General features: G+C 36.7%; 1 protein-coding gene across 4 annotated transcripts in view; it reads right to left on the bottom strand.

Annotated features, from left to right (window-relative positions):
* LOC149528339 (uncharacterized) overlaps positions 1 to 25,364 on the bottom strand; it is a 241,127-nt gene that overhangs the window by 47,399 nt on the left and 168,364 nt on the right. For all 4 annotated transcript variants that reach the window (XM_089811308.1, XM_089811304.1, XM_089811306.1 and 1 more), the window contains one exon: positions 335 to 1,615. In XM_089811308.1, the coding sequence (XP_089667434.1) occupies positions 335 to 1,615 (1,281 nt within the window). The remainder of the gene's footprint in view (positions 1 to 334; positions 1,616 to 25,364) is intronic.

Below are 25,364 nucleotides of genomic sequence, written 5' to 3'. Positions count from 1 at the left end.
TTCGAAATATTAGACACTGTTACTGCTGGCTTGTGTTTGATTTGTGTGTGTGGCTGCTTGGATTTTTTTGTCCTTCATTGCACACCTGCATCCTACACTGCATTAGAATCTCTCAGAATCATTGAATCCTTTCAATCTTTCAATACATATTGACTGAACATGAAAGGGAAGCATATGATTACATTTTGGTTTAACCAAACATTTTGTGCAGAAATTGTCAAAAGTAGTGATTAAGGAACTCATAAAGCTTGGCAAGCTATTCAATTATTGTGTATAAATCAGAGTGGGGTTTTGGCAAGGAAGTGTGAAAAGATTAATATTTATTAAAACATACCGGAAGTTGCAATATTTTGCATAGTCCTACTAATTCTGGCTTGATTCTGCTATGTAGACATTGCTGTGCCACACGTAAAGCCTTTCCATCCTCATGCTCCTCAACTCTGAGAGCTTGTGCAGCTGAGGAGACTTTATCATTCATTTTCTCATTGTCAGATCCAGGAATTTCTACTTCCGGATCACAGGAAACAGAGCAGGGGCTTGTATATTTTTCAGAAGGTGTATGTGCAGGTGATTTTGCACCTCTCAGATGTGAATCCTTTCCAGAATTAGTTTGTATAGACTCAGTAGATGCTTGATTGCCTTCATCTGTGTGGGTCTCAATGCAGTTTTCATTGGATTCCTTTCCACCGGCCAATGACTTCTTTTTATCTTTAAGCCAAGAAGTTATTGAGATTGGATCAACTGTTTCAGTAATCCGCCTTTGCTTTTTTCTTACCTCGGATTCATCAGGATCAGATATCGGTTTTGAAGGTGATTGTTCTGAATACTGCACCTTTCTTCTTGTTCTCTGGAACTGTCCTGGAGCACCATGTTTTACCATATGTCTTCCCTTTAGTACTTGTGCCCAGAAAAAATTGTTAGGTGTCTCCTCTTCTTTTAACAGGTTCTCTGACTCGCCAAACAACTGAATACCTTTTCCATATCCTCCTGATCGAGGAACCCTTTGAATGATAGAACTCTCTGAGCTTTTATGAGTCTGAAGCCCATTGTGTGCACACACTAAAATATCCTTTGCCAACAACTTCAAATTTTGATAACCAATATCAGAATTTGACTTCAAGGTGTGACTATTTGAATCCTGTATTTCATCACACCTCTTAAAAAGATGGGAAGTGCCCCACTTAAGAAGTGTTTGACAAACTGTGGAACTTAAATTTTCTAAATGGTTATCAAGCACATTATCTTGCTTAGCTGAAATCAACACTCTCTCCTCCAAAGTGTATGGAGAGTAGAATCGAAAAACTTTCAAGTGCTTAACATGAGCATCCATTTGTAACTTCTGTAGGGCATGTAAATCATTGAGAGGGTTCCAGTCACTGTCAAATATTATTACAGTGTCAATTGAAGAAAGCTTTATGCTTGTTCCACAAGCACGTTTTTCAAGTAAAAATACAAACCGCCCAGAGTCCTTACTGTTAAACATCTGCAAGGCTGCTTGCTTCTTGTTAGAGGAGAGGCCACTATCAACACGCTCATAAGAGTCAACACCAAACCGTTGCCTGATATGGTCATCTAATATATCACCAATCGAAGTACCTCCAGAACGTCCAATCATCTATTAAACAAAGGAAAGAACTTATATTAAAATCATAACTATAACAAGAAGTGTACTTATAAAAGAGTAAGTACAAAAAAAATATTCAAATACATACCATCCAGTTCAATTAAACAATTAAAGGATAGGTCTTTGAGTAACAACAGAGCAAAGTGATTTCCAAGTAAAACGTGCATCCAAACAATAAAAAGTAATAGAGCATGTAAATAGAAAGAACAATATTTCTGATATCTTTGTTGGTAATATACCTTTTATTAAATCAATAGAAGCCATCTCTTCCTTAAATAGAGTACTAGTTTTCAGGATCTATAACAATGAGAAAAACCAACTGAAGATAAACAGATATAACACAGCAATGAGAAAGCCAACTTATAAAAACAAATGTACTAATTCACCAAAAAAAAAGTCATCTCAATAATCAAGAAAAGCGGATCTATACCATCATCGTCACAGGTCCTTCAGCAACTCATCAATGCTCAAAGAATTGAAAATAGAAAAGCTCATTTTTCCCTACTGGTTTAACATGCAGCAAGGAAACATCTTCTAGATATAAAGTTAATGGTTACTTAATAAATAATTAGTTCTTGGGCATCACATTCTCTGTAAACCCAAATTTGCAAGAGATTCAAGAGTGTATCAAAGGCAAGACTGATACCAAAAGCAGTAAACGTAACACTCACTACCTCTTGCTGGGAAACTTCAAATTTGGCAAACAAAGTCTTGTCTTCTTACACAATCTACTATGCCTCTGCCTGGTTGTTCAATCAAGCCCAATTTATATATGTTCAGAAGCAAACAAGAGAATTCCTTTAATCAGATGCAAAAGGAAATAGGAAAAGACATGCCATTAATTTGGTGCACAATGAGCAAGCAAGTACGCGGTCTAGGGTTTAAGGATTTAAGAACACGGGATTACCCCAAACAGATAGCTGAGGCTACAAAAGGAGAGGAACCCTGGAAAAGCTTGGTAAGATATAATATTGCAAGGACTGTTCCTATCAAAGGTTCTTCATGGAATTCAAGGTAGTTGGATCCAATATATTTAAATCCATCTGGAAAGGGTGGGAGATAGCTAGATAGTTTGTACCAGATAACAATATAATTGATGAGGACAATTTGATATGCGGAAAGAAATGTGGGTGAAGTTAAGACATGGAGACGTGCCTTTAGCACTACTACAAGGTTGCTCTACTCGAACTTGGCAGCTTAAGAAATTAGATGCCCTGAGTATATCATAAAAGATAGGAAGCCCCTTAGTTGACAAGAAGTATGACAGAGGTACGATATTCCCCAAATCCATTGGAAGACTTACTCCATCCTAAGGGATGCATGCAACAAACTGAATATTCCAAGGAACTGTGGGTACAATGAAGATAGGATTGTAGAACACAGGTTTACTACTAAGAAGTAGGAGGGAACAGGGTATATTAGTAGTAAACAAATCTTTTATTTTCATCCAATTTTGAACTTTGTGCAATTACTTCAGATAGTATTGTCAAATTAAGACCTCAAGTAAAGAATACAAACGAAGCTCCATGAGACCAAAGGCACATCACAAAAATATGACATGGAAACCTAACACGGAAAAACTACGGTGAGAAATGCTGCTAGGATCTACCATCTTAACCCGGGCTCACAAATCTTTAACCCATTACAACTTTAAGGGCTCCAACTCCGAGTCAGAAAAACCCTCTATTCTTAAGAGCATCAACTCTTCCGCTACATAAGCACCAACTTATACAATCTGAGCATCAACTCAATAACCTTATATGAGCACCAACTTCACAGATTACAATCTTTGAATGAATTAAAGACCAGTTTATACTTCAATGATAGTTTTTACAAACACATTTTTATAAGTATTTAGCTGTACAGACACCACGACCTAAGATATATTTGATGGATTAAATCACAGATTATAAAATACTGAGTCTTTCAATCTGAATCTTCAATAAATTGATTGATACCTGATAACTGTTATTAATGGCTTTCAAGATAAAGATGTTCCAATAATATTTGAACTCAATTATCTGTGCTATAATCTGAAAGTGTATTGTTGACTATCAAAATCTGGAATCACTTTTTCACTGTACCCTTGACCACAGTATACTTCATTAGTCAATGAACAGGTTTCAACACTGATGTATTTTTTCAAAAGACTGAAAGCACCACTATATTATTCTCTGTACTTTTACCGAGCTGTAAATTCCCAGACTATCAAAGTGATTCAAATGACTAAATACTCTAGTTACAATTATAGACCATAAATGCGCCAGAGATAATTAATATCTGAATATGAGTTTTTAGTATTTCAATACCAGCCTTTTGCTGTGGGTGAATATTTATCCTTACAAAACAATCTCCAACTGAGCAGCTTTCCAAAGAGATTCCACTCTTCATTGCAACCCTTTTCAATTCTTCTAGCATATGTAGAGCTTCTTTGTAATAATATCACAGCCTTAAAAGATATTCTAAGACCAATGGCAATGTATATTTTTTATAGATTGATGTGACTAAATCTATCTAGAACTTCTTTTTCAAAAATATCCTTTTCAAGTCTCCTGTTTCACACAGCAAATGTAAGAGCACATTTAAATATATAGCATTCCAGTCCAGCAAAAGTTGGAGACAGTTCTAACTATTTTTCATCAAATATGCAACCGTCTCTAATTAATAACATTTAGATTACTTTAAAATTTTGTCTTTGAACCACCAATAATGTGTTTACTGCTTATTCAAACTTTGTTAGTGATACAAAGCCTTTATTTTATTTGACATTCGCTGACAGCTTCAACACCTTTTCCATCTGCAGAAAATATTTGACAAGTGTAATAAATTAATAATACATAATCAGATTGTCCTATATACTGCTGTCATTCTTGCCACGCAGACATTCAAGTGTGCTGTCCTTAATTTTGACATCACAGAATTGAGGCAACCCTATGGAATTTTCTAATGGATTTGTATGTACATCCTTTTTGCTTCAATGTAGTAATAAGACATCATGAAAATGATTCATTATTCCCGGGTTGTTCTTTGTGTAGTCTTATTTATGCGTTCTTTTGAGAGTTCTCCGTCGAGATCATCCTCAATTGTTTGTAGGTAGGAGGTTTTCTTCTTGCACTTCAAACACTCAATTTTTGGTGAACTTTTAGGTCTTTTCGTTATTTTTCTTTGAGTAAAAAATAGTTTTTTCTTTTGTTTTTGCCTTAGGGGAATAACCCTTGGAATTCCACTCATTTTGAGCTAACTTAGGTTTGTCTAGCTCAAGTTATAAAGGAAAAAGTGGGTTTTTTCAGGTCAACTGCATATTTTTGTTAAAAACCTAATAAAAATGAGCTTTTTATTGGCAATTGCATGATACAAAATTATATTTGATAATTAAAATGGATTTTTTGGTCCATTTTAAAGTTTCAGCTCTTTCTAAGTTGATTTGACCATAGTTTTTTATATTTTATGAAAATAGCCTTTTTCAAGACTATTTTTCATGTTACTTTATTAAAAACTATAGTTAACTATTAAATATAATTACATGAGACAACTTAAGTGTATAAGTGGGATTTTTATTTCATGTTGCATATATTCACATGCAAAATACTCCATGAAAATCCACTTTCAATAAATTCTAAGTCCCAGCATCATTAAAAGTGTGCTTTTAAAATGCGATTGCATATGTGATTGTGTTAAAGTTCATTTTTTTAATTAAATATATGTGTTTTTAAATCACCAATTAAAGTGGGTTTTTAAATCTCATTTACATGTAAATGTTGAATTAAAATGAATTTTTATTCATTCTGATTTAATGTGGTGACTTTGGACCCAAATACATATGTTTTTAATTATAAATATATTTTCCTTTAAAGCCAAGCCAAAGGTGGCGATTTTAAGGCCAAATGCATATGTTTATAACATATGGCATTACATCTCAAAAACATGTTATGTTTTTGGTCTTGGAAAGAAGAGTCAAAAAGTGGTGATTTTCTTTGAGAATGGATGAAGTTTATAATATGTTGTGCCTTCCAAAAAGTGTGTTTTATAGTAACTAGAGACCTGATTTTCAAAAGTGGCGATTTTTAGTAGATATACATGCCAAATGCATACGTTATTTACTTCCCATTATGCATTTTTCTCATAAACCCAAAAGTGGCGATTTTTCTTAGAGATGCATGTATATCGAACATGACTTTACACCTCCAAAAAGCATCTATAGGGTTGGATGGTGATTTTCATTGAAAACAAATGAAGTTTATAATATGTTGTGCCTCCCAAAAAGTGTGTTTACTCATAAAATGCGTTATCTCTTCTAGTGGCAATTTTTCTTAGATATACATGTTTTTCATAGCATGTAAATGATCTATTGAAGAGCGTTTGTCATTTGGATAGGCTGAATGGTGATTTTTGGGTTAAAATGCATATATCTCAATATGCTATAATCTTCAAAAAATGCGTTTAGTCTTTCAAGCATCATATCTTCTCATAGGTGGCGATTTTGAGAGCAAATGCATATGTTATTTACATATGCATTTGAACAAAAACAGCCCATTTTGAGTCTGATTTCCATCAAATACCTTGCATTTTCAAGGTGTTTTTGTATCAAATCTTTTCAAGAAACCATCTAAGGTAAGAGTTTTTAAATCCAAGCTTCTTTTTCATAATTTTACAAGCTCGTATTTGCCCTACACATTATTTTTATATGCCTTTGCATTTGAAGTTGCTAGGTCAAAGGTTGTTCCACATTTTGAGCATTGCATTGCTCTAACCACGTACACATGTCCAAATTCGAGCCATGTAGTGAGGATTTCAAAATCTATTTAAGTCTTGGTTTGGGCAACTCTAAGATTCAAACATCTCTTGGATTTTTTCAAATTTGCTCAAACTTTGGACAAGGTTTTTGCCTTTCTCATTTTTGGTGAAGTGGAGTTAATTTTTCTTATTATTTCTAAGGCATTAGTTTGGATGTTCATGCAAGTCATCGACATTTCCATTTTCAGATTTGTATGATTTTCATTCTTGAACTTGTTCCTTCTATCTATCGTCTTTTCCTATAAGTTGCATATGCAAGCAGGTATAAAATCTCGTTCTAAAAAGAAAAGTTTGTTCTTCCCTAACAGGCGAATGCGAGTTAAAACCCCACCATTATGCATTTCATGTATCACTGTATGGCCACCTTATGGATAAACTCTTTCCCACACGCTTGCCAAATAATAACTCATATTTTGCACTTATTTAAACATGAGGTGTTATTCATTTTTTTCCTTGTTCACTCAAATCCAAGTTTGCTGGTCGCATATGCAATTCATCCTAAAAACCTCATTTTAGGCAAATCTACTCATAATTCATCCATTCCGAGTTTGACCCATTTGTTCATTATGCATCCCCATTCATTTCATTAATTTATTCCACTTATACCTTGTTCAAAATCCATCAAAATCTTGCTATGGATCCTTCACATGTTGATGTTCTCATTTTATGGGATTTTCATATAATAGTTTCATAAGCATATCATTTTGCAATGTCAAGAGAATCTACTCTAGCAAAGGGCAAAGATAAAAAGAAGATGAGGTACCAGTATGATCCATATCATAACTCCATTGCTTCATCATAAGTAACCTCATACTGTGATGAAGTACGGGATACTGATATTTCTCGTATGAACATTTAAGACTTTCTTGCAAGGGTTGAGACTTCAGCCACCAAGGAGATGGTGTGGATCAAATGGAATCATATTCATCATTTGTCTACCTTCCCTTTGGCGGCTCATGAATCGGAATTCATCCTTGCTTGTGCAAGATATTTTGATGTTGCTTCATAGACCATCAAAGATCAAGATGGTAATACTATCATTAGTCTTGACCCCAAGACTATTGATCGTATTTTTCATGTTCCTCACACTTCAATTGTTACAAACATCACAAGACAGAAAGCTATGGAGCGCTGGAATGAGGATACTTCATCTTGCACCAAGTTTGTAAATGATAACTGGTTGATTACTAAGAGACCGAATCTTGTCAGATGGTCGGTCAAGGGAATTTGCAAATGTGATTTTAAGGAGGAAATCAATGACCTCATAACACTTCTCAACCGCTTGGCAAAGCTCAAGGATTCAAAAATCTTCAAACCCTGGATGTACAAGTACATATCACTCATAATACGATAAAAAAAGAACCTTTTTTGGGCTGAATTAGTGAGTGATTCCATATGTGAAAAATTGGTGAATGTTCTATCAACTAATGTGTTTAACATGAACTCCTACATGGTATACATAGCTGCTGCTCTAGGTAAATTTTCTGAGTTATCGACTAAGCATGACAGATCTTATAGTTCATGTGTAGGAATATTATGAACAGTTGCCTCTGAAACAAAGTCATATACGCTTTAGGAGAGACTAGGATGCCTTCTTTGGGCATTTTATGTGTTTGTTTGATAAAGAGCTCCCTAACAAATGGGTATCTGATGAGGCATGGAATAAGGTAAATGAATATGGTTGTATGTTCTTACAATTTCCCCACTTTACTTACTTGCGAGTTGGACATTTCAAAGAAGAACCATACACATTACCAAGGTATCGTACTGAGAGAATTATACTGATGGAGTTGGCAAGATAGCTTTATGGAAGTTCAGGCTTATCAGTCTAGTCTACACCGGCCCGGAGTGGGAATTTCATCTTGAAACCCATTAAAGATTGGAGGATATTCAATTGACATTGTTCCTAAGCCCAAGAATATGGAATTTGAACTTTAGTATCACGTTGAAAAAGTTTGCAGCCAAAAGTTGTTTTGATTGGAGGGGATTGCATGACAAGATGAGGAAGCAGTTCTTACACATACATTGTCTAGAAGATCTATGGATTGATGTGCGTGTTCAGGTAGAAATACGGTGTATGGATTTTGGTGCTCAGAGCAGCAATGATGCAAGTTGATTTGGACTTCTTGTGTGGGTAAAATGTTGTTACATCTCTTGAAATGTATCATGACTTCGTGCGTGTTATGAAAAACAGGAAACAAATTCTACAAAAGCTCATCAAAGTCGTAAAGGCAGAAATACTCATAATGTCTACTCAAGAAGATAACATTAAAGGAGTTTTGAAAGAATTCCCATGTGAAGTTATTGATGAAGACAAGACAACAAAATAAGGAATCAACAAGAAGTTCTCATTGAGTTTGCAGATGCCATTAACCTAGGACTTTAGTTGGATGATTTCAGATCCATCTGCTTAACATGCTTGCAAATTAGAAGTTTTCACTAATGACTTTGCATAATCAAGTGGAAGATTCAAGCAAGGAAACATTTAGGGCAGGAAGCACACTCCAAAAAGTCATCATGATTTTACAACATACTGGTGAACCAGGTGCTACAATTGTACAAGAATCCCTACGTAAATTTGGAGAATTGGTTGATACCATGTGAAAATTCCAAATTACATTTTTGTATGCTTTTAATAAATTTGTTGTAAGTACAAGATAACATGTACCTGTGCAAGTAGCTCTTTGTAGTTTAATTGCAATTGCATTAGGTGTACAATTTTGAATAAAGTCAAAGTAGTTGATAGGATAAGGATGAGTGGTTCAGGTTGTTCTAGTTTTTCCTCCACCTTTCTCTCTTCATTTTTCCTATATAAGGGAGAGAGTTTATTGTAAATAATCATCTTTTGCCATTGAGGAGAAGGCTGAGCTTATGACTAGAAGGCTTTATATTTTTTGTTACAAATTTCTGAAGTGAATAAAGAAGCAAGTTTTTCCCAAACTTTGTGTTGGGATACTTGGAATTGATCTTTGTTTCTTATGTTACATTGATTCATTTGTCTTTGTGACTTCTCTCCTTGAAAGAATTTGAGGATTTTGGTGTTGTTTTTGAAAGACTTTGAGATTTCATTTAACGAGATTGATTTAGTTAAGTAGTGGCTGCAAGTGCTAAGAATTTCAGACTTTGAGCTTTATTAGTTTTTTGCTCTTTTATTTCAAGAAAGTTGTTTGTAGGAGACTTTGAATTCTTGATATCAATCATACAAGTCAAGATATAACTGTTGTCTTAAGGTTGTTCTTACGTCAACACTTAAGCCACTGGTATTACTGTAGCAATAAATTCATTTTGTTTTAATTATAAGTAGTAGTTGGTAATATAAGATCATTCCTGAAGAAAGAGGAATTGATTCAATGAACCACCCTGTTGTTAATTCCAGTTAGGCCTTTGTTGTAGCCACCTACGGTGAGAAGTGAGCCTCCCCTATTGCTAAAAGGAGAGATTTATCTCACTACACCATAGCCTAAAAATCCCATTTTGTAAGTTGTGGTCACAATGGCTTACAAAATATTTAGCCAACAAAATGTTAGCTGCATATTTGACTGTCAGAATCATCTCCAGATGATGATCACGACTCCTGCAGGAGTTTGAATGATATAAAATAATTATACATACAAGCCCGATTTCTTCCATCATTTACTAGCCAAGCCAACATAGAGTTTTCAAAATAAGACAACAGACTTTATGTTTGTCCTTTATCAAGTCACGAAGATCATCTTTATTAGTTTTTATGTACACCCGATACCTATCGGGCTAACTAGCAGACAAGCAGTTCACTTCATATAAAACAAAGATTTATTCAAAGCACATGTAGGCATCCCGATTAACTTTGTCCATATATTTCAACGGTAGATTCAAACACCAACATTCGTCAGATGAAGACCAGGTTTGAACCAAAGTATCGACTGTATAAATCCTGTAAACCGTGATGAGTAATCTGTTGCAAACAAATTAGTTCCTGTGAATTCTGGTAACAAAATTTGCAATTTTAATAATTCTTTGTTACTTGTATAGTCTTCAACACATTATATAGCTCTCTGTTCTGTATATTTACAGATAATCATTAATGTTCAACAGGTTCAAATATCCTATTTTTTATTCGATTCATATCTTTGTGTCCTTTTATCATTCGATATATCCGTTTTCACTTCATATCTGCTCCTAGCATACCAATAATATTATAGAACCTTTGCCTCGAAAAGGGACTAAAGATTTGTCTCCAAATTTCAATAAACCACAATTCCAATCTATGAATGTAGAAGACTTGCTTTTGTCAACTGTCATGTAGTTTGAACAACCATTGTCAATCGTCCACAAATTTTCTTTTGTAGCATCCAACTTTGCAACAAGAAGGGACTTCTACCCTTTCTTTCTCCATACCTTTCTCTATTTCTTATCAAGTGACTTGTTTCCTAAATCAACATTATTCAACTGACAATATCTTGCAGTGTGCCCTGGACTCTGACAATTAAAGCAAATCGAAATTGAAATTTCTGTAAATTTTCTGCAAATTCTATGACTGAATAAAGACTAGATTCGACCTTTTTCCTCTCCTTATCTTTCTGTGAATAACTTCAGTTTATTGTCTTGAATTAAATTAAGATATATAATTCAGAAATCTGTCTTTTGTTCTGCAATTCAAATGTGGGCAGTATTGACTAGGAGCAGACTTATCTTTGTTCTTGTGTGCTCTTAGACTTCAAACTTACCCTCTATAAATATAGGAATCAAGGGATATATCCTTAGAAAGGACATGTCTCTTCCAAAGTTTATTTGCCTAACCTCTAGAAGTTGGTGACTTTCCATAAATTAATTAAGTTTAAACACAAGCACAAACAAAGAAGTTTAGATTGGTTTTAAACTAAAACACAAGGATAGACGCCGACATCATAAAGAGAACAATGCAAAGACTTAGTTTGATATTTATCATGCCATATCAGATCAAATCGATCTGTTATTAGATCAGTATGCTAACAAGTTACAGAATTAACAATTTCTTAAAGCACCAAAGGGATTTGGACTTTACAAAGCTTATCCTTGGCCCCAGCATAACCTTGCAATTTGTTGCTTTATGACTAAAGTACTTACATAAGTCACAATAGCCATAAAACTTGTATGTTCTTCTAGCAAACCATCTCTTGACTTCATAACTCATTTTATTTTCGGTATTATTTGAACTCTCGCCTTGCTCAAAACCTACCCCAGTTTTGATACTACAATCACATTTTGGGCCAACATATCACTATGTATTTCAGATCACTTTACAAACTTTACTTATCAGGTATAAAGTTGAGTTTCTTAATTTCATTTCCTAGACCAACAGCTTCACTTTCTAACTTGAATCAACTTTTCATTTTAAGAGTGAGTTCAGAATTTACAACATCTAATTTCCTCTTAGTTTCTCCAAGTTCAATTTTCAAATTTGTAAAAACTTCTATTTTGGCTTCAATATCTTTTGAAAGCTCATTAGCTGAAATAACTTTCTCCAAGACTGATTTCTTCAAAAGCAAATATTAATTCTGCCTCAAGGTCAATTTCATCTTCTGTATTATTGCTCGACTCACCATCTAGAATCCATTGAACAAGGTCCTAAAAGCATAAACAATGTTTCATATTCATCAGAATCAGAGCTGTCGCTTTTTCTTAAACTTTTCACACTTGTGAGCAAATTGTTTCTTTTTCAACACCTCTTCATCATCACTGTTAGAATTAGGACACTTAGCAGCAAGATGACCACTTTTACCACAATTAAAGCATTTCATAGGTGATTTTCCTTTACATTTACCAAACCATTTTAACTTCTTTATCAAGTTTACCAATTCTTCCTCTAGGTCTTCTGATTCTTAACTTTCATTTATTTCCTTTTTAGTTGCTTTAAAAGCAACTTCTCTCTTCATTTCTGCTCCATCTGCCAATCTCATTTCATAAGCTGTTAGAATACCATGTAAATCATCTAATGTTATTTTAGTGTGATATTGAGCTTCTTTAATAGCAGAAATTTTTACATTATATCCAGGAAGTAAGGAATGCATAACCTTATGCACAACAGTAGGGTTTTTTGCTTTTTTGCCTAAACCTTTAATTGCATTCACAACTTCATCCACTCATAAAAGTTTGTCTGAAATACATTCCTCTTCTTTCATCATTAATTCTTCAAATCTTGCCTTATATGTTTGTAACTTTGCTTGTTTAACCTCATCATCCCCTTTGTACACACCTTCTAACTTATCCTGCATTACTTAAGCTACCCCACCCACACATCTAACAACATGAAAGGGACCATGGTAGCAAGGCTTGACGTTCTCAGCCTTACTCTTCCTAATAGATAATTGCTTGCCAGGCTACAACATCAGATATACCACATCACCCACCTGGAAAGAGTGAGTAATCCTTTGTTGATCTGCATACAACTTCTACTGATTTTGAGCCTTCAGAATATTATCTTTTAGAGTCCTAAAAACATCTTGAGTATCTTGCAATAAATCTCCTGCACTAGACACTCCACTCTCACTGAATAACAAATCTATTAAAGTAGGAGGGCCATACCTATAGAAAGCTCTAAAAAAACACATCTAAATAGATGTGGTGAGTGGAATTATGACAATACTCACACAAATATGTCCACTTCACCAAGGCTTGTTATTGTGCCAACCTGTACTTTTGTAGATAGCCTTCCACTTATTAACAATCTCAGTCTGGCCATCAGTCTGAGGGTGGTAACTAGTGCTCAGAGTGAACTCAGTCCCACAAAACCCGAACAACTCCTACCACAAGTGATTCATAAGAAGGCTATCTTGGTCAGTAAAATTAACCTAGGGTAAACCATGCCACCTGAAAATCTATTGGAAAAACAACTCAGCTACCTATGCCGTTGAAAATGTAGTGGTGATACCAAAGAAGTGTCCATATTTAGTGAGGTAATCCACCACTACTAATATGCAATCTCAGCCTTGGGATTTCAACAAGCCCACAATGAAACCTATAGATATAATACAAAGTGTTTGTAATAAATCAGTTGTATAAGTATGCTCTTGTTTGTTATGATGACAAACAGAGCACTCCCTAACATATACATTTGACTTCAGGCCGTTCCATGTGAATCTCTCTTGTATTTGTTTGCAGGTCTTAAATACCCGAGATGTCCTGCTTATAAGGAATCATGAAAGGCCCACAACATAAGCCGCCTAATGCTCGATCTCGAGACCAAATAAATCCTTTCCTCGTAAATGATCATCGCATTTACAAGAGTACACTTGGTGTTATGTATAGTACCATCAATAATACTACATATTCACTAATCCCTAACATACTCAACAATGATCCAGTGTCTTCAATTCTTAAATATCTCAGTCATATCACATAAAGGAGCCTCTGCGAAAGTGCATGAGCAACTACATTTTGAGTACTGTTGATATATGAAATATCACAATCATAAGATTGAAGATTGTTGACCCACTTATGTTGCCTCTCATTGAGATCATACAATCCAAGGAATTTGTCGTTTGGAATTCGTGCATTCTTAAAATAATTTCTGGAATTTCACTTGGACCTGTTTGGTTGACCTAGAAAAGGAATCGGAAAATGCATTTTCTGTGTTTGGTTGCAAGATTTGGAACTATGATACCTCTATTTAGCAATTATTGATTTCTGTATCAATTGGGGATAGTTACAATGCCCATCTAAATACAAAACAAGAATAAAACACCAAGTTGAGCAAGATGCAAATATTGGAGTCGTAGAACATGCTCAGCTTGGAAAGAAACAAAACTACTGCAACCCCAACAAAGCCTAAGAGAAGGCAGCCCAACATTAGTAAAACATAATATCCCCATTTTTTAGCAGGTTCTTACAATTGACTAGATCATTTCACCATTGCAACCCTTGTGAGCTGATAGTTGGATTTGAGGGTCTCAGTTTTGTGGTTATAGGCTTTCTAGCAGCCTATGGTGTGTTTTGGCTTTGTTTGAAGGACTTACTATTTATAGTAAGTCAATCTATTGGTTTCGATGAGCTCAGTTGAGTTAGAGGAGTTGGGTGATGCTCTCAATTTTTACTTCGGGCTTCCAGTTTGGGCTCCAAGAATCTTGGAGGGAGCGTCTATTTATAGTAAGTCACACCGTCAAGTTCATTCATCATCTTTCATCATCAGGATCACTTTGATGTTGTCAGATTTTGATTATAATGCTTCTTTATTTGTCTTTGCAAGACGGGTGAATTATTATTATTATTCATCTAAATACACTGAGGTTGTTATTTTTGTTGTTGTTGTTGGTTGGTCACCTTAGTATCATAGCTCGTTGGAACCAGGAGGAAAAGTTTTAAATCGTAAGAACAAGAAACAATGGCCTTGTGTGTCAAAATATTGAGTTCTAGTAGAAAGGTCATTTTTGGAGCCAAAAGCAATTAATAAATTATTTTTTGGTGTAAAAAGCAATTAGTAATTTATATTAATGGCACTTTATTACACTTTACTGTTGTGTAGATGAGGCTTCTTAAGTAGAGTTCTTTTGGGAAACGGGTGTCATTTGGAGATTATAAATATGATGACATTTGATGAGAAAAGCATATAATTATTTGATTATCTTATTTGCTCTTGTTGTCTTTGTGACATTTCTGAAGTCGGATTTTGTTGTGCCCTTGCTGAAGTATAAGGGTTTGTTCTTGAGAAGTTCATTGTAATTCATAGTTGAGGTATTGCAAATTAGTTTTCTGAGAATTGGTCTTTATCTCCATTGTTGTATACATTGTGGTTGGGAGATACTGTGGTGTTGGGAATTTGGAATTTGGCATCTTCTTATATTGTTATTACTGTTGCTGAGAAGCGGTTGGGTGTTGGTTAATTTGGAGTTAGTTGAGTACCCATTTATATTTGCTACTAGGCGTTATTCTCTATCTGCACTTCAGGAGCAGCGTTTTACATATCTGCAGTTGCATTTGTTTGTTGGAGAATTCTTTTGCTGCTACTAGATTTCATTTGAAAGGGTTTCAAGGCATGTCTTACCTATAAGTTCATGGGTTGTAACTTCTAATTTTTCTGCGTATTGTTGATTTAGATAATAGGGGATATTTTATCAACTATGTTGTTGGTATTTTGTGAAAATACTCAGTATCTAAGTTGATAATAAAATCTAGAATTTTCAGTTCTATATTTTGGGTTCCTATGTAATATCCAAATATTTGAGCTGAAATAATTATTGTAATATCTTCTATTTTTCTGCTATATTGTTGTTTTATAAATTGCAAAACCTCAAAAACAAAAGAAAGAAATCATTTCTTTGGCACAGATTGTTTGAGAGCCAATGGGGTTATTACAATGGTATCAGACCTTGCTTGCAAAGTGTTTGACAAAATGTCAAACAACTAAATAATAAAAGAATTTGGTGTTTGATGAAGTTATAACCGGTTGGGTTTATTACAATGGTATCAAAGCCTAGTTTCCTACAATCCTGTGGGGTAGACAAATATTAATTATTTTTAGATTTGTTGTTGTATTTGGAGTGACCGGCACTCTAGCATTTTCTAGCGATGGACAAACATAGGAGGACTAACAGTTCTAGAAGTCGATGGAGTCATGAGTATGTTAGCACAAAAATGAGTGCCTTGCAAGAGAGTATGGAGAAACTTAAGCTTCATCAGCAGAGGTTGGTTGAGAGCTTGTTGAATCCAGAGACAATTAAGAGAGTCGTGAGGTACATGATTTCCACCTTTAGAAGGTCCGTAGGAAGGAGGCTTGATTTTTCCCCGACATGTGTCCATGATGCAGATGTACCTATATTTATTACGACACCTACTAGTCCTATCCACAGTGATGATGATGGACTTATTTCACAAGGACGTGGACATGTCAGAGCCCTAGGTGGATAGCAACACCAAGCTTCAACAGGTTGAGGCTCTCAGAGTAGTTGCTACGGTTACTTTAGAGGCAGTTGATGTTGTAGTTGTCACTAACTGTTTAGACTCTCCTAAGGAGGGAGTTGTTATTAGAGACCTGTATGTCAACTATCGTAGGGTTACTCCAGTGTAGGAGGCAATTGCTTCATCAAATGGGACTTGTGCATGTATGGAGTCACCCAACTATGATGTTGGTGATTTGGGTGTTATAGCGGAGTCAGTAGATGTGAGTTCATGCTCTAGCTTGATTGATTCACCGTCTAGCATAGAGTCATGTGTCCAAAATGGTTCTGATAATATGCCCAAGATAAAGTAACTTTATCATACCCAAGCCACATTTGGACTCCTTGGCATACAAGGAAGCCCTATCCACAATATCTAGCACCATATCAGAGTAAGCCACATGATGATCCCATGTTTTACTGTGCACAAGAAAGTCATCAAAGAAGAGCAGAAGAAATCTCCTCAACTAATTGTGGAAGACTCTATCCATGGTAGATTGGAATGTAGCAAGGACATTAGTCAATCCAAAAGGCATGACTACAAACTCAAAGTGGACATAGTGACATCTACATGTTGTCTACTCCAAATCCTGTACCGAACTCTAATCTAGTGATAACTGAACCTCAAATCAATCTTGGAGAATTATCACATCCCATCTAACTCATCAATCAGCTCATTAATGTATGAGATAGGATATCAATTCTTAAGAACCCTCTTATTCAATATCCGGTAATCAATGTACATCCAAAGTGTACCATCCTTTTTCTTCACCAAAACAATTGATGAAGCAAAAGGGGCCTTACTCGGCTTAATGTGACCCACAGCAAGGAGCTCCTAAATAGTAGTGTCTATCTCATCCTTTAGGCACCTCCAGTGCTGATAAGGAGTAATAATAACAGGCTTAGTGCCCTCCTCTAACTTAATGATGTAGTCTATGCCTCTATCAGGTGGCCTATTAGGTGGTAGATCACTAAAACACTTTAGATTGTTTAGTTCTAAGCTGGCAAATATAAGGATGATAAGCTGGTTTATCTATCCCATCAAGTGTAGGTAACATCATACACTTTTCTGCCCAATCAACTGCATCATGATGAATGAGACGTTGCAAATCAGATTCAAGTTGTTGTCTATGATGTTCAAAGTGGATTCTTGTTGATGGTGGATGCAGTGAATTTAACCTCAGTTCACAAACGCAAATCATGAATGCCCAAACGCTGCCAAAGGAATCATGTTTGCAGTCCTGTATTATGAGATGCTGCTTCAATATAAATATCACAGCTTCAAGAAACTCAACGCTTCTTCAATATAGAGATCAGTGCCCAAATTTCAATAAAGCAATATCAAACACTGCTTCAATATAGAGATTGGTGCCCAAATTTGCATAAAACAACATCAAACGCTGCCTGTGATAGCAGAATAATGATCTCCAGTGATAATTCCCAACAGCCAGTAGTTATTTTGTATCAATTTCTTGCAGAAAAAAAGTCCAAACAGCCCTTGTCAAAATGCAGATTAACACCCAGCAGTCATGCCATGATTCATTGGCAATTGTCAACCAATTCAAAGTGCAAAAAGTTGCAGAAATTCACCATTTCAACAACCAGCCTCCAGACCCTTGAGAGCTCACAGCTTGATTAAAAAAAAAACAATACATAATAAGATTGTTTGATCCTTGCAAGGCATTATATTTATAACATTTTAATGCAAAGGCTTCTCCTTTACACTCAATGCCAAGAGTTTTCATGAGCACACTTTTCGCTAAAGCGTCTTCTTCATCACACCATTCAATTAGAACATTAAACTTACAAAGTTATTTAATTAACTCAATAACCTCCAATATGCATCGTATTATCAAAGTTCAATGAAATACTATGATAGCATGGACTCAAAGTGTCACCATTGTGCACTGCTAAAAATAGAAACCCACTCTCCTTCCTTACTATAAATAGTAAGTCAAACAAACGAGACCCTCAAATCCAAGTGTCAGCACACGAGGGCCACGATGATGAGCTGGCATACCCATGCTCCCGGAACCTACTAAATTAAGGAAATCACAGGAGTAAACCTCTAGAACCTAAAAAGACTTGCTTCATATGATCCAATGCAGAATTTCTCAATAAGGATTACTTCTTAAAAAAAGCCCTCTAGGGAACCCAATATTTGGAGATTCTGAAAATGTTGTGAGTTCGTTCATTATATATTATTTGATTGCCCATTTGCTAAAGAAATTAGTGGTCCTTTGGGCTTTATCTGAATCAAAGTTTATAATAGCGCCAATATATTGGCGATATAGCATTTTCCTATGAGATTCTAGATGAGGAAGAAAATTTATGATCTTATTGCCAGAATCTGATGCCAAGATATTGGTAAATCTCTGCGCAAAAATCATGATTTATCGGCAATATATCGCCACTTCTCAGCGATAATTTAAGGACTTCTCGCAGGCTGAATGCCAGTAAATACTCGCACCCACAAAACAGCAGACCGTTATTTTTTTTGCAGCATTGAGCTTCTTGGCTGGAGGAGAAGGGTATAGGAGGAGAAACTAAGTATTTGACAGTGATTTATAGTGATCTCCAATGGCTTAGGAGCAGATTCGAAGCTCTTTTCAAGCAAATCCGGATTCACAAGTTTCTTAATTCTTTGTTCTAACAACAACAATCTAACACCATGTTTTTTGCAATTTTTCCAAAAAAAAATTATTTTCTCCAAAATTTCACAACCTGATACAATTTTTGATTTGTTTTTTGAATTTTCAGCTTGTGTTTAAACTTATTTAAAGTTGTAATCTAATATAGTTTGTTCCTAAATATGTTTATTAAATTTCTAAATTTGTGATTTGTTTTGTATGTATAGGTTGATTTTACATTAAATGGCAAATATGGCTTCCTCTACAACTGGATCAGCTACAACATCTCCTACTGGGCACATAGCATGTCCATCTGGATTCATAGGTATGCACCCTAAAGGAATTAGAGACTTTGCATGAGAATATGGCTTTGAAGGAATGGAGTATAATAGTGTCATATACATAAAATGCAAAAAAAAAAAATCGTGGAGGCATATCTCGTTTGAAGTACCACCTTGTTGGCATATCTCGTTTGAAGTATGACACAAAGATTTGTGATAACACTATAGAGGAAATAAAAATAGAGATGATTGTTTTGCTCAGTGCCCAAGAAGAGAAGTTGAAAAGGGAAAGGGCAAAATTGGCCATGAGGGCATCCACTTACAAATCACAAGGCATGTTTCCTTTTTAAGAATCATTGATTATTTTCTAATCCCCACTAATGATTGTGCTAAAACAACTATCATGATTCCTAATGAAATGTAGTGGGTTGTGACCAAGTATCCCAGTCACCCTTGATGAAGAAGAAGATGCGCTCAAGGGGATAGTGGGCTCTATTCGTGGCCCACAGATCCACGCACGAGCCGTACCTACAAGTGTTAGGCCCTTTGGTTCACCTTCTACATCCACTGGTTCTAATAGACCACAAAACTCTTTTATTAATGGTTATTTTGTGCATAGAAACATACCTGGAGCACAACTATCACTAGAGGGTTCTGGATGGAACCGTGATGTACATTAGCAACTTGACATTCAATGTGTTGATTTTTGGTTTTTTAACCTGTCCTTTAATGTTGCAGCAAGTCCATATTTTCTGAATTTTGTGACTGGTGACGAGAAGCTAGTTTACTTATTTCAAACTTTAATACTTTCACATTTTAAACTTTACTTATTTTTGTTGAAAGTAATTTTTTTTAATCAAAGTTGTGTACTTAATCTCATTCTTTTATTTTGTCCTTGTAGATTGCTAAAGATGTTTCTAGGGGTAAAGATGTGGTTGAAAGCAAAAATCCCAATGGAAACACTATGGCTGCACCATACTTTCAGATGGATGGATAGATGGAAGAAACCGTACCATCATCAACTTTTTGGTTTCTTGCAAGGAACAAGTATTCTTTCTTAAATCCTTTGATGCCTCAGACAAGGTAAAGACGGCTAAGACTTTGGCTCTAATGCTAGAGGATGTTGTGATGGAGGTTGGAGCTAAAACTATGGTGTAAATCAAAACCGACAATGCAGCAGAATATGTGGCAGCGGTTAGGATCTTAAAAGGAAAAACATTAAAACATTCTTTTGGTCTCCTTCTGCAACGCATGTTATTGACCTTCTTTTGGAGGATCTAGGGAAATTGGAATGGGTGAAACTAGTTGTAGAGAAAGCAAGGAAGATAACAAAATATATTTACAATCACCATTGGGTCCTTCACTTAATGAGAAACTTCACCAAAGACAAGGAGTTGGTTAGACTAGTGGTCACAAGATTTGCAACGATTTTTTTAACATTGACAAGTGCTCTTCATATGAGTCCTTTGAGGTAGTTGTTTGTGTGTCCAAAATGGTTAGAGTGAAGTTATTCAAAGAAGGCCGATGCACAGAGTGTTGCATGCATTGTCTTTGACATCTAGTTTTTTTAATCAAGCTACAACAATTGTAGAGCTGACTTGGAAACTTGAAAAGTTGAATATTTAATTGTTTTGTGCTGACTAATCAAGTCTTTCATTATAAATTTAAACCCTACTCTCTGATTAGTAATTGTTTTTGCGTTTCAATTGTAGGTGGTGAAGCCCTTGGCTAGAGTTCTCCACTGGGTAAATGGGGAGCAAACCCCAATGGGGACCCTTTATGAGGCCATGGATATGACCAAAGAGGCTGTAAGAAATAAATACAAGGGGACAGCCTTAAATTTCAGCCTATAAGGGATATTATTGATAGGAGGTGGAGCAATCAGCTCCACCAACCCATTCATGCAGCGGGGTACTTCCTCGCCCCTTGTTACCGCTTCTCTCCATCATACATTGGTCCCAATGGATAGGTAATGTAGGGCTTCAATGATTGCATGCAAAAGATGGTACCTGACATTGCAATTGGAGATCTCATTGTGGCCGAGATGGAAGTGTATCAAAATGCAATGGGTAAACTATTCTCCTTAGCCTCCGCAAAGAGAGGCAGATGTTGTGGGTAAAGTTATAAAATAGCCGATGGGTAGATTAGCATGTTGTTGGTAATTATTATGTAGCTGACAAGTAGAATTAATTATTTCCAAATGGGCGTCATGGTTGAGTCACCCCTTCGAAATGGTATATGTACACTGTTCGAAATGGACTTTGGATCAGGGTTGTAATCATCATTGGAAGCACTATGTAATCTCTTCGATGTATATGCAAATAATAAAAGGACTACTGCTATGTTATATGTTTTTGTCTATTGTCTGCATGAATTAATAAACTAGTTACTCCATACGGTAAACATTTGGCGTTGTTGCCCCATGGACCTAGAATGAAGCCAAAGGAATGAAGACTAATGCTGAATCAGCTGAACAAAAATAGGAATAAGCTAAAGGAAAAGATAGAAACACGCACCGCACAAGGGAATTTAATTTTGACACAACAAGTCGAGCGAAGACGGCGATTTCAGCAGATTACCGACAGACATCGAAGCACTGAAGAACTATTGTAAGAGACTCAATAGCGATTGAATTTGATGGAAGAAACAAAGGAGGATTTTCTTAACCTATATACAATGCGGAAGATAATCCAAACGAAAGGGAATTAACTCGAACAGCTTGGAGTGCCGAGGGAGCACGAGCATGGAGTGAACTCTTCGTCCGCGATACACTTCAGAAATGGACAACTTCGCATGAGGAAAACCCTTTTTCACCAAGTAACACGGTTGTTAGAAATAAGACCACTGTCTGAAACAGCACAGGTGTTCAGAACAATGCGAGTGTGCAGAGCAGCGCGGGTGCACAGAGCAACGCAAGTGTGCAAAACAGCGCGGGTGTGTAGAACAGCACGAGTGTGCAAAACAGCGTGGGCACACAACAAGTACCTCCAACTCAAATAGTAATGGCTGGACCAAAGGAAAAATTGCCAAAGTTTGATAGTGATGGAACGGTCGATCCAATCAAACACTGTAAGACATGCGAAACAATTTGGACAGCGAATGGCGTAACCAACACAAATGAATGGGTCCGACAATTTTCAGCAACTCTAAGGGGTGTAGCAATTGATTGGTTTACCGATGTCAATCCCCAAAAATTAACTACATGGGAAGGAGTTAAAAAGGAGTTTATCACCGAGTTTCAATTGCTATGAGACGACAATGAGATCGTAGCATAAATCTACACCACAAAGCAAGGGAAAAATGAAACAGTCCATCTATATGCCAGCAAACTAAAAGAATTAATAAATAAAATGAAAAGTTAGCTGGCAGATGGGCTAAAAAAGATATGGTTCATTAAAGGACTACGCACGAAGTTAAGGAAGAAAATGAAAATTGTGTTGCCATCATCATACACCGAAGCATACAATCGCGCAATGGACTTAGAGAGTGAACAAAAAACGAAAAAGAAGATGAAAAGTAGCTCATCCGACTCAGATGACTCGTCTTCGGAAGAAAATAGCAGTGGTGACGAAAAGGACAGTAAGAAGGTCCAAGCTCTCCAAAGAGATATGATCAAAATGATGAAGAAATTTAAGAATATGCAGAAAGAGATAAAGGGAAACATACTACGGTGCACAAAATGCAAGAGAGGTCACACGAAGGGGTCTTGTCCGAAAAACCAATTCTGTGATATCTGTCAGATTATGGGACATTCCTCAAAAAAATGCCCCTTCAATATGAAAACAAGAGGGCATCAACAAGTGCTCCTGACCCAGGAGCCTTTCGCATCAGGAGGGAGCGGAAACACTAGCAATAACGATGCCACTTCAGGTGGGTACAGAAATAATAGATGAGGGCAAAACAACAATACCAACAATAATAATGGGAGCCATAGCCGAATTCAGTACGATGCAAACGGCCGCCCGATGGTTCAATGCCGAGCATGCAATTTGTGGGGCCACATTGCATGAAACTATACATCAACGAACGCACCAAAGTTGTTATGCAAATGGTGTGGTCCCAGAGATCATGAAGATGCCAAGTGCCCGAAATCAGGAGTGAATTTGATCAGCATCAGGGCAGGCGAAGAAGAAATCTTGACAATCACCCGTAAACAAGTAAAACTGTACCTCGACCCGACAGAAGTAAAGAAGAGATTGGAAGAAGTGCGGGCGTAAATTGGGAAAGCGACGCAAGCAGAGAAATCACAATTGAAGGACACTACCGATAACTCAACGAGGAACTGCGCAGAACAAAACATCATAGGGCAAATATTACAAACTGAAATTCTAGTCAAGTTAAATGATTTGATCCTCACAATGCCTCAACTACAGACAGCACTCACGAACATAGTCCCGACTGCTAAACTACCAGGACAACATGGAAGGGAAAAGGAAATCGAAGCAAGTGCAGCGGACCCAATGCTGCTAGCCCTCACATCCGGACGGCATCCAGCGGTCGTAGAGATGGGTATATTAGGAACGGTCCTTTCAGACACAATTCTGGACGGAGGTTCAAAGGTAAACGTCCTACCAGAAGATACTTGGAAGAAGTTGGGACAACCGATGTTATGACCACCTACATTCCAATTACTAGCAGCGGACCAACACCACATTAAACCTCTCGGGGCCCTAATGGCACAACCAATGACTATTGGAACACAACTGTTCCCACTCGATTTCATTGTCATCCCACTAAAGAGGAGAGAATATGATGCCATTCTAGGCCGAGGATGGCTTGTACAAGCAAGGGTTAAGCATGACTGGAAGAAGAATACCCTATCAATGGAGCATGGACGCAGAAGATTCATAATTGACCTACACACACAAATGATAGGTGAGGAGGCAGCATCCTCGGATTCCAAAGGCGAAGGTGGAGGGGATGACGAGGGGAAGAAGAGAATGGAACCCGATGAAGAGGGAGTATTGAGATTGGAAGAAGGATCGAATGAGGACGATCTAGATTCAGTGAATGGGCTATTTCACTGGCAGATGGAGGATTACAAACTCTTCCCGAGCTGCAACATGTTGGGCGTCGAAGAAACAAAAGGAAGAAACGAGGTCCCAAAGGAATATAGTAAACTAAAGGAAGGAGAACTGCAGGTGGATGAAACACCAGCCCATACGTTCAGTGAAGATAAGCCGATAAAATATGAAGAGGCCACAGTAGAAACCATGAACCTCGGAGATGATATTGAACCAAAAAACATACTGGTGGGACAAGAGAAAACTTTGACTCACGAAGAGAAGAGAAGAATACACCGTACAGCTGGAAATTTGCAAGAAGAGACCTGGAGGTGCACCATACAGCAAGCAGAGGGTAAGGGAAAAATACCGTACAGACTAGAGGTCCGTTTGGACAAGGAGCTACCCACCGTACGACCTTCTAGAAGTAGGCAAGGAAGTATTGTAGGGCCTAGACAAAGCAACCATAGGGATTCAGGAAAGGACCATACGAACCAACTAGGGTATCGTATGGTACCATACGGAAAGGAGTACATTACTGTATGGTACATGAACAAAACCGTATGGCCACAAAGGGGGATACACATTGCCAGACAACACCGTATAGTCAAACAAGGTAACCATACGGATGACGAGAAGAGGCTACCATACATACACACATGCACTATCTGTGAAGGAGAAAGCATCGTACGGCCTTCTATATGATACAAGACAAACATAGGGCTGTACGGACATGTAAGAGCATTATCAAGAGGAAGAAAGTATCGTATGTCGTACGAAAGAGTAATTAAAACAACAAAGACATAGAAGCGGCCATATGAAGAAATTTCGTACAACTGTACGGCCCAGAAGAGCAAAGTTGGATCGTACGCCCAAGAAAGAAGTGGCTATATGGCCCTCGCAAGATCGATGGGGGAATGGAGGCATTGCCATACGATCAGTCAGAGGGTTGCAAAAGACAGAACAGCCATTATTGAACGGGGGTAGAGGTGACTGATAGAAGGGGACAAGGAGAGTTCAAAAAAAAAATGTCATAAAAAAATTTTAAAAAAATTTTTAAAAAGAGTTATAAAGAACCATACGGCATCTCAGCGCATCCTAAAAAGAACCATACAACATCTCATTGCACACTAAGGCACCGT

Source organism: Cupressus sempervirens, chromosome 11 (assembly GCF_028749045.1).
Source record: "Cupressus sempervirens isolate cs-2001-9-10 chromosome 11, ASM2874904v1, whole genome shotgun sequence".
NCBI lineage: Eukaryota > Viridiplantae > Streptophyta > Pinopsida > Cupressales > Cupressaceae > Cupressus > Cupressus sempervirens.
Note: the sequence above shows the minus strand (reverse complement) of the source record. Positions and strands in the feature narration are given on the sequence as shown.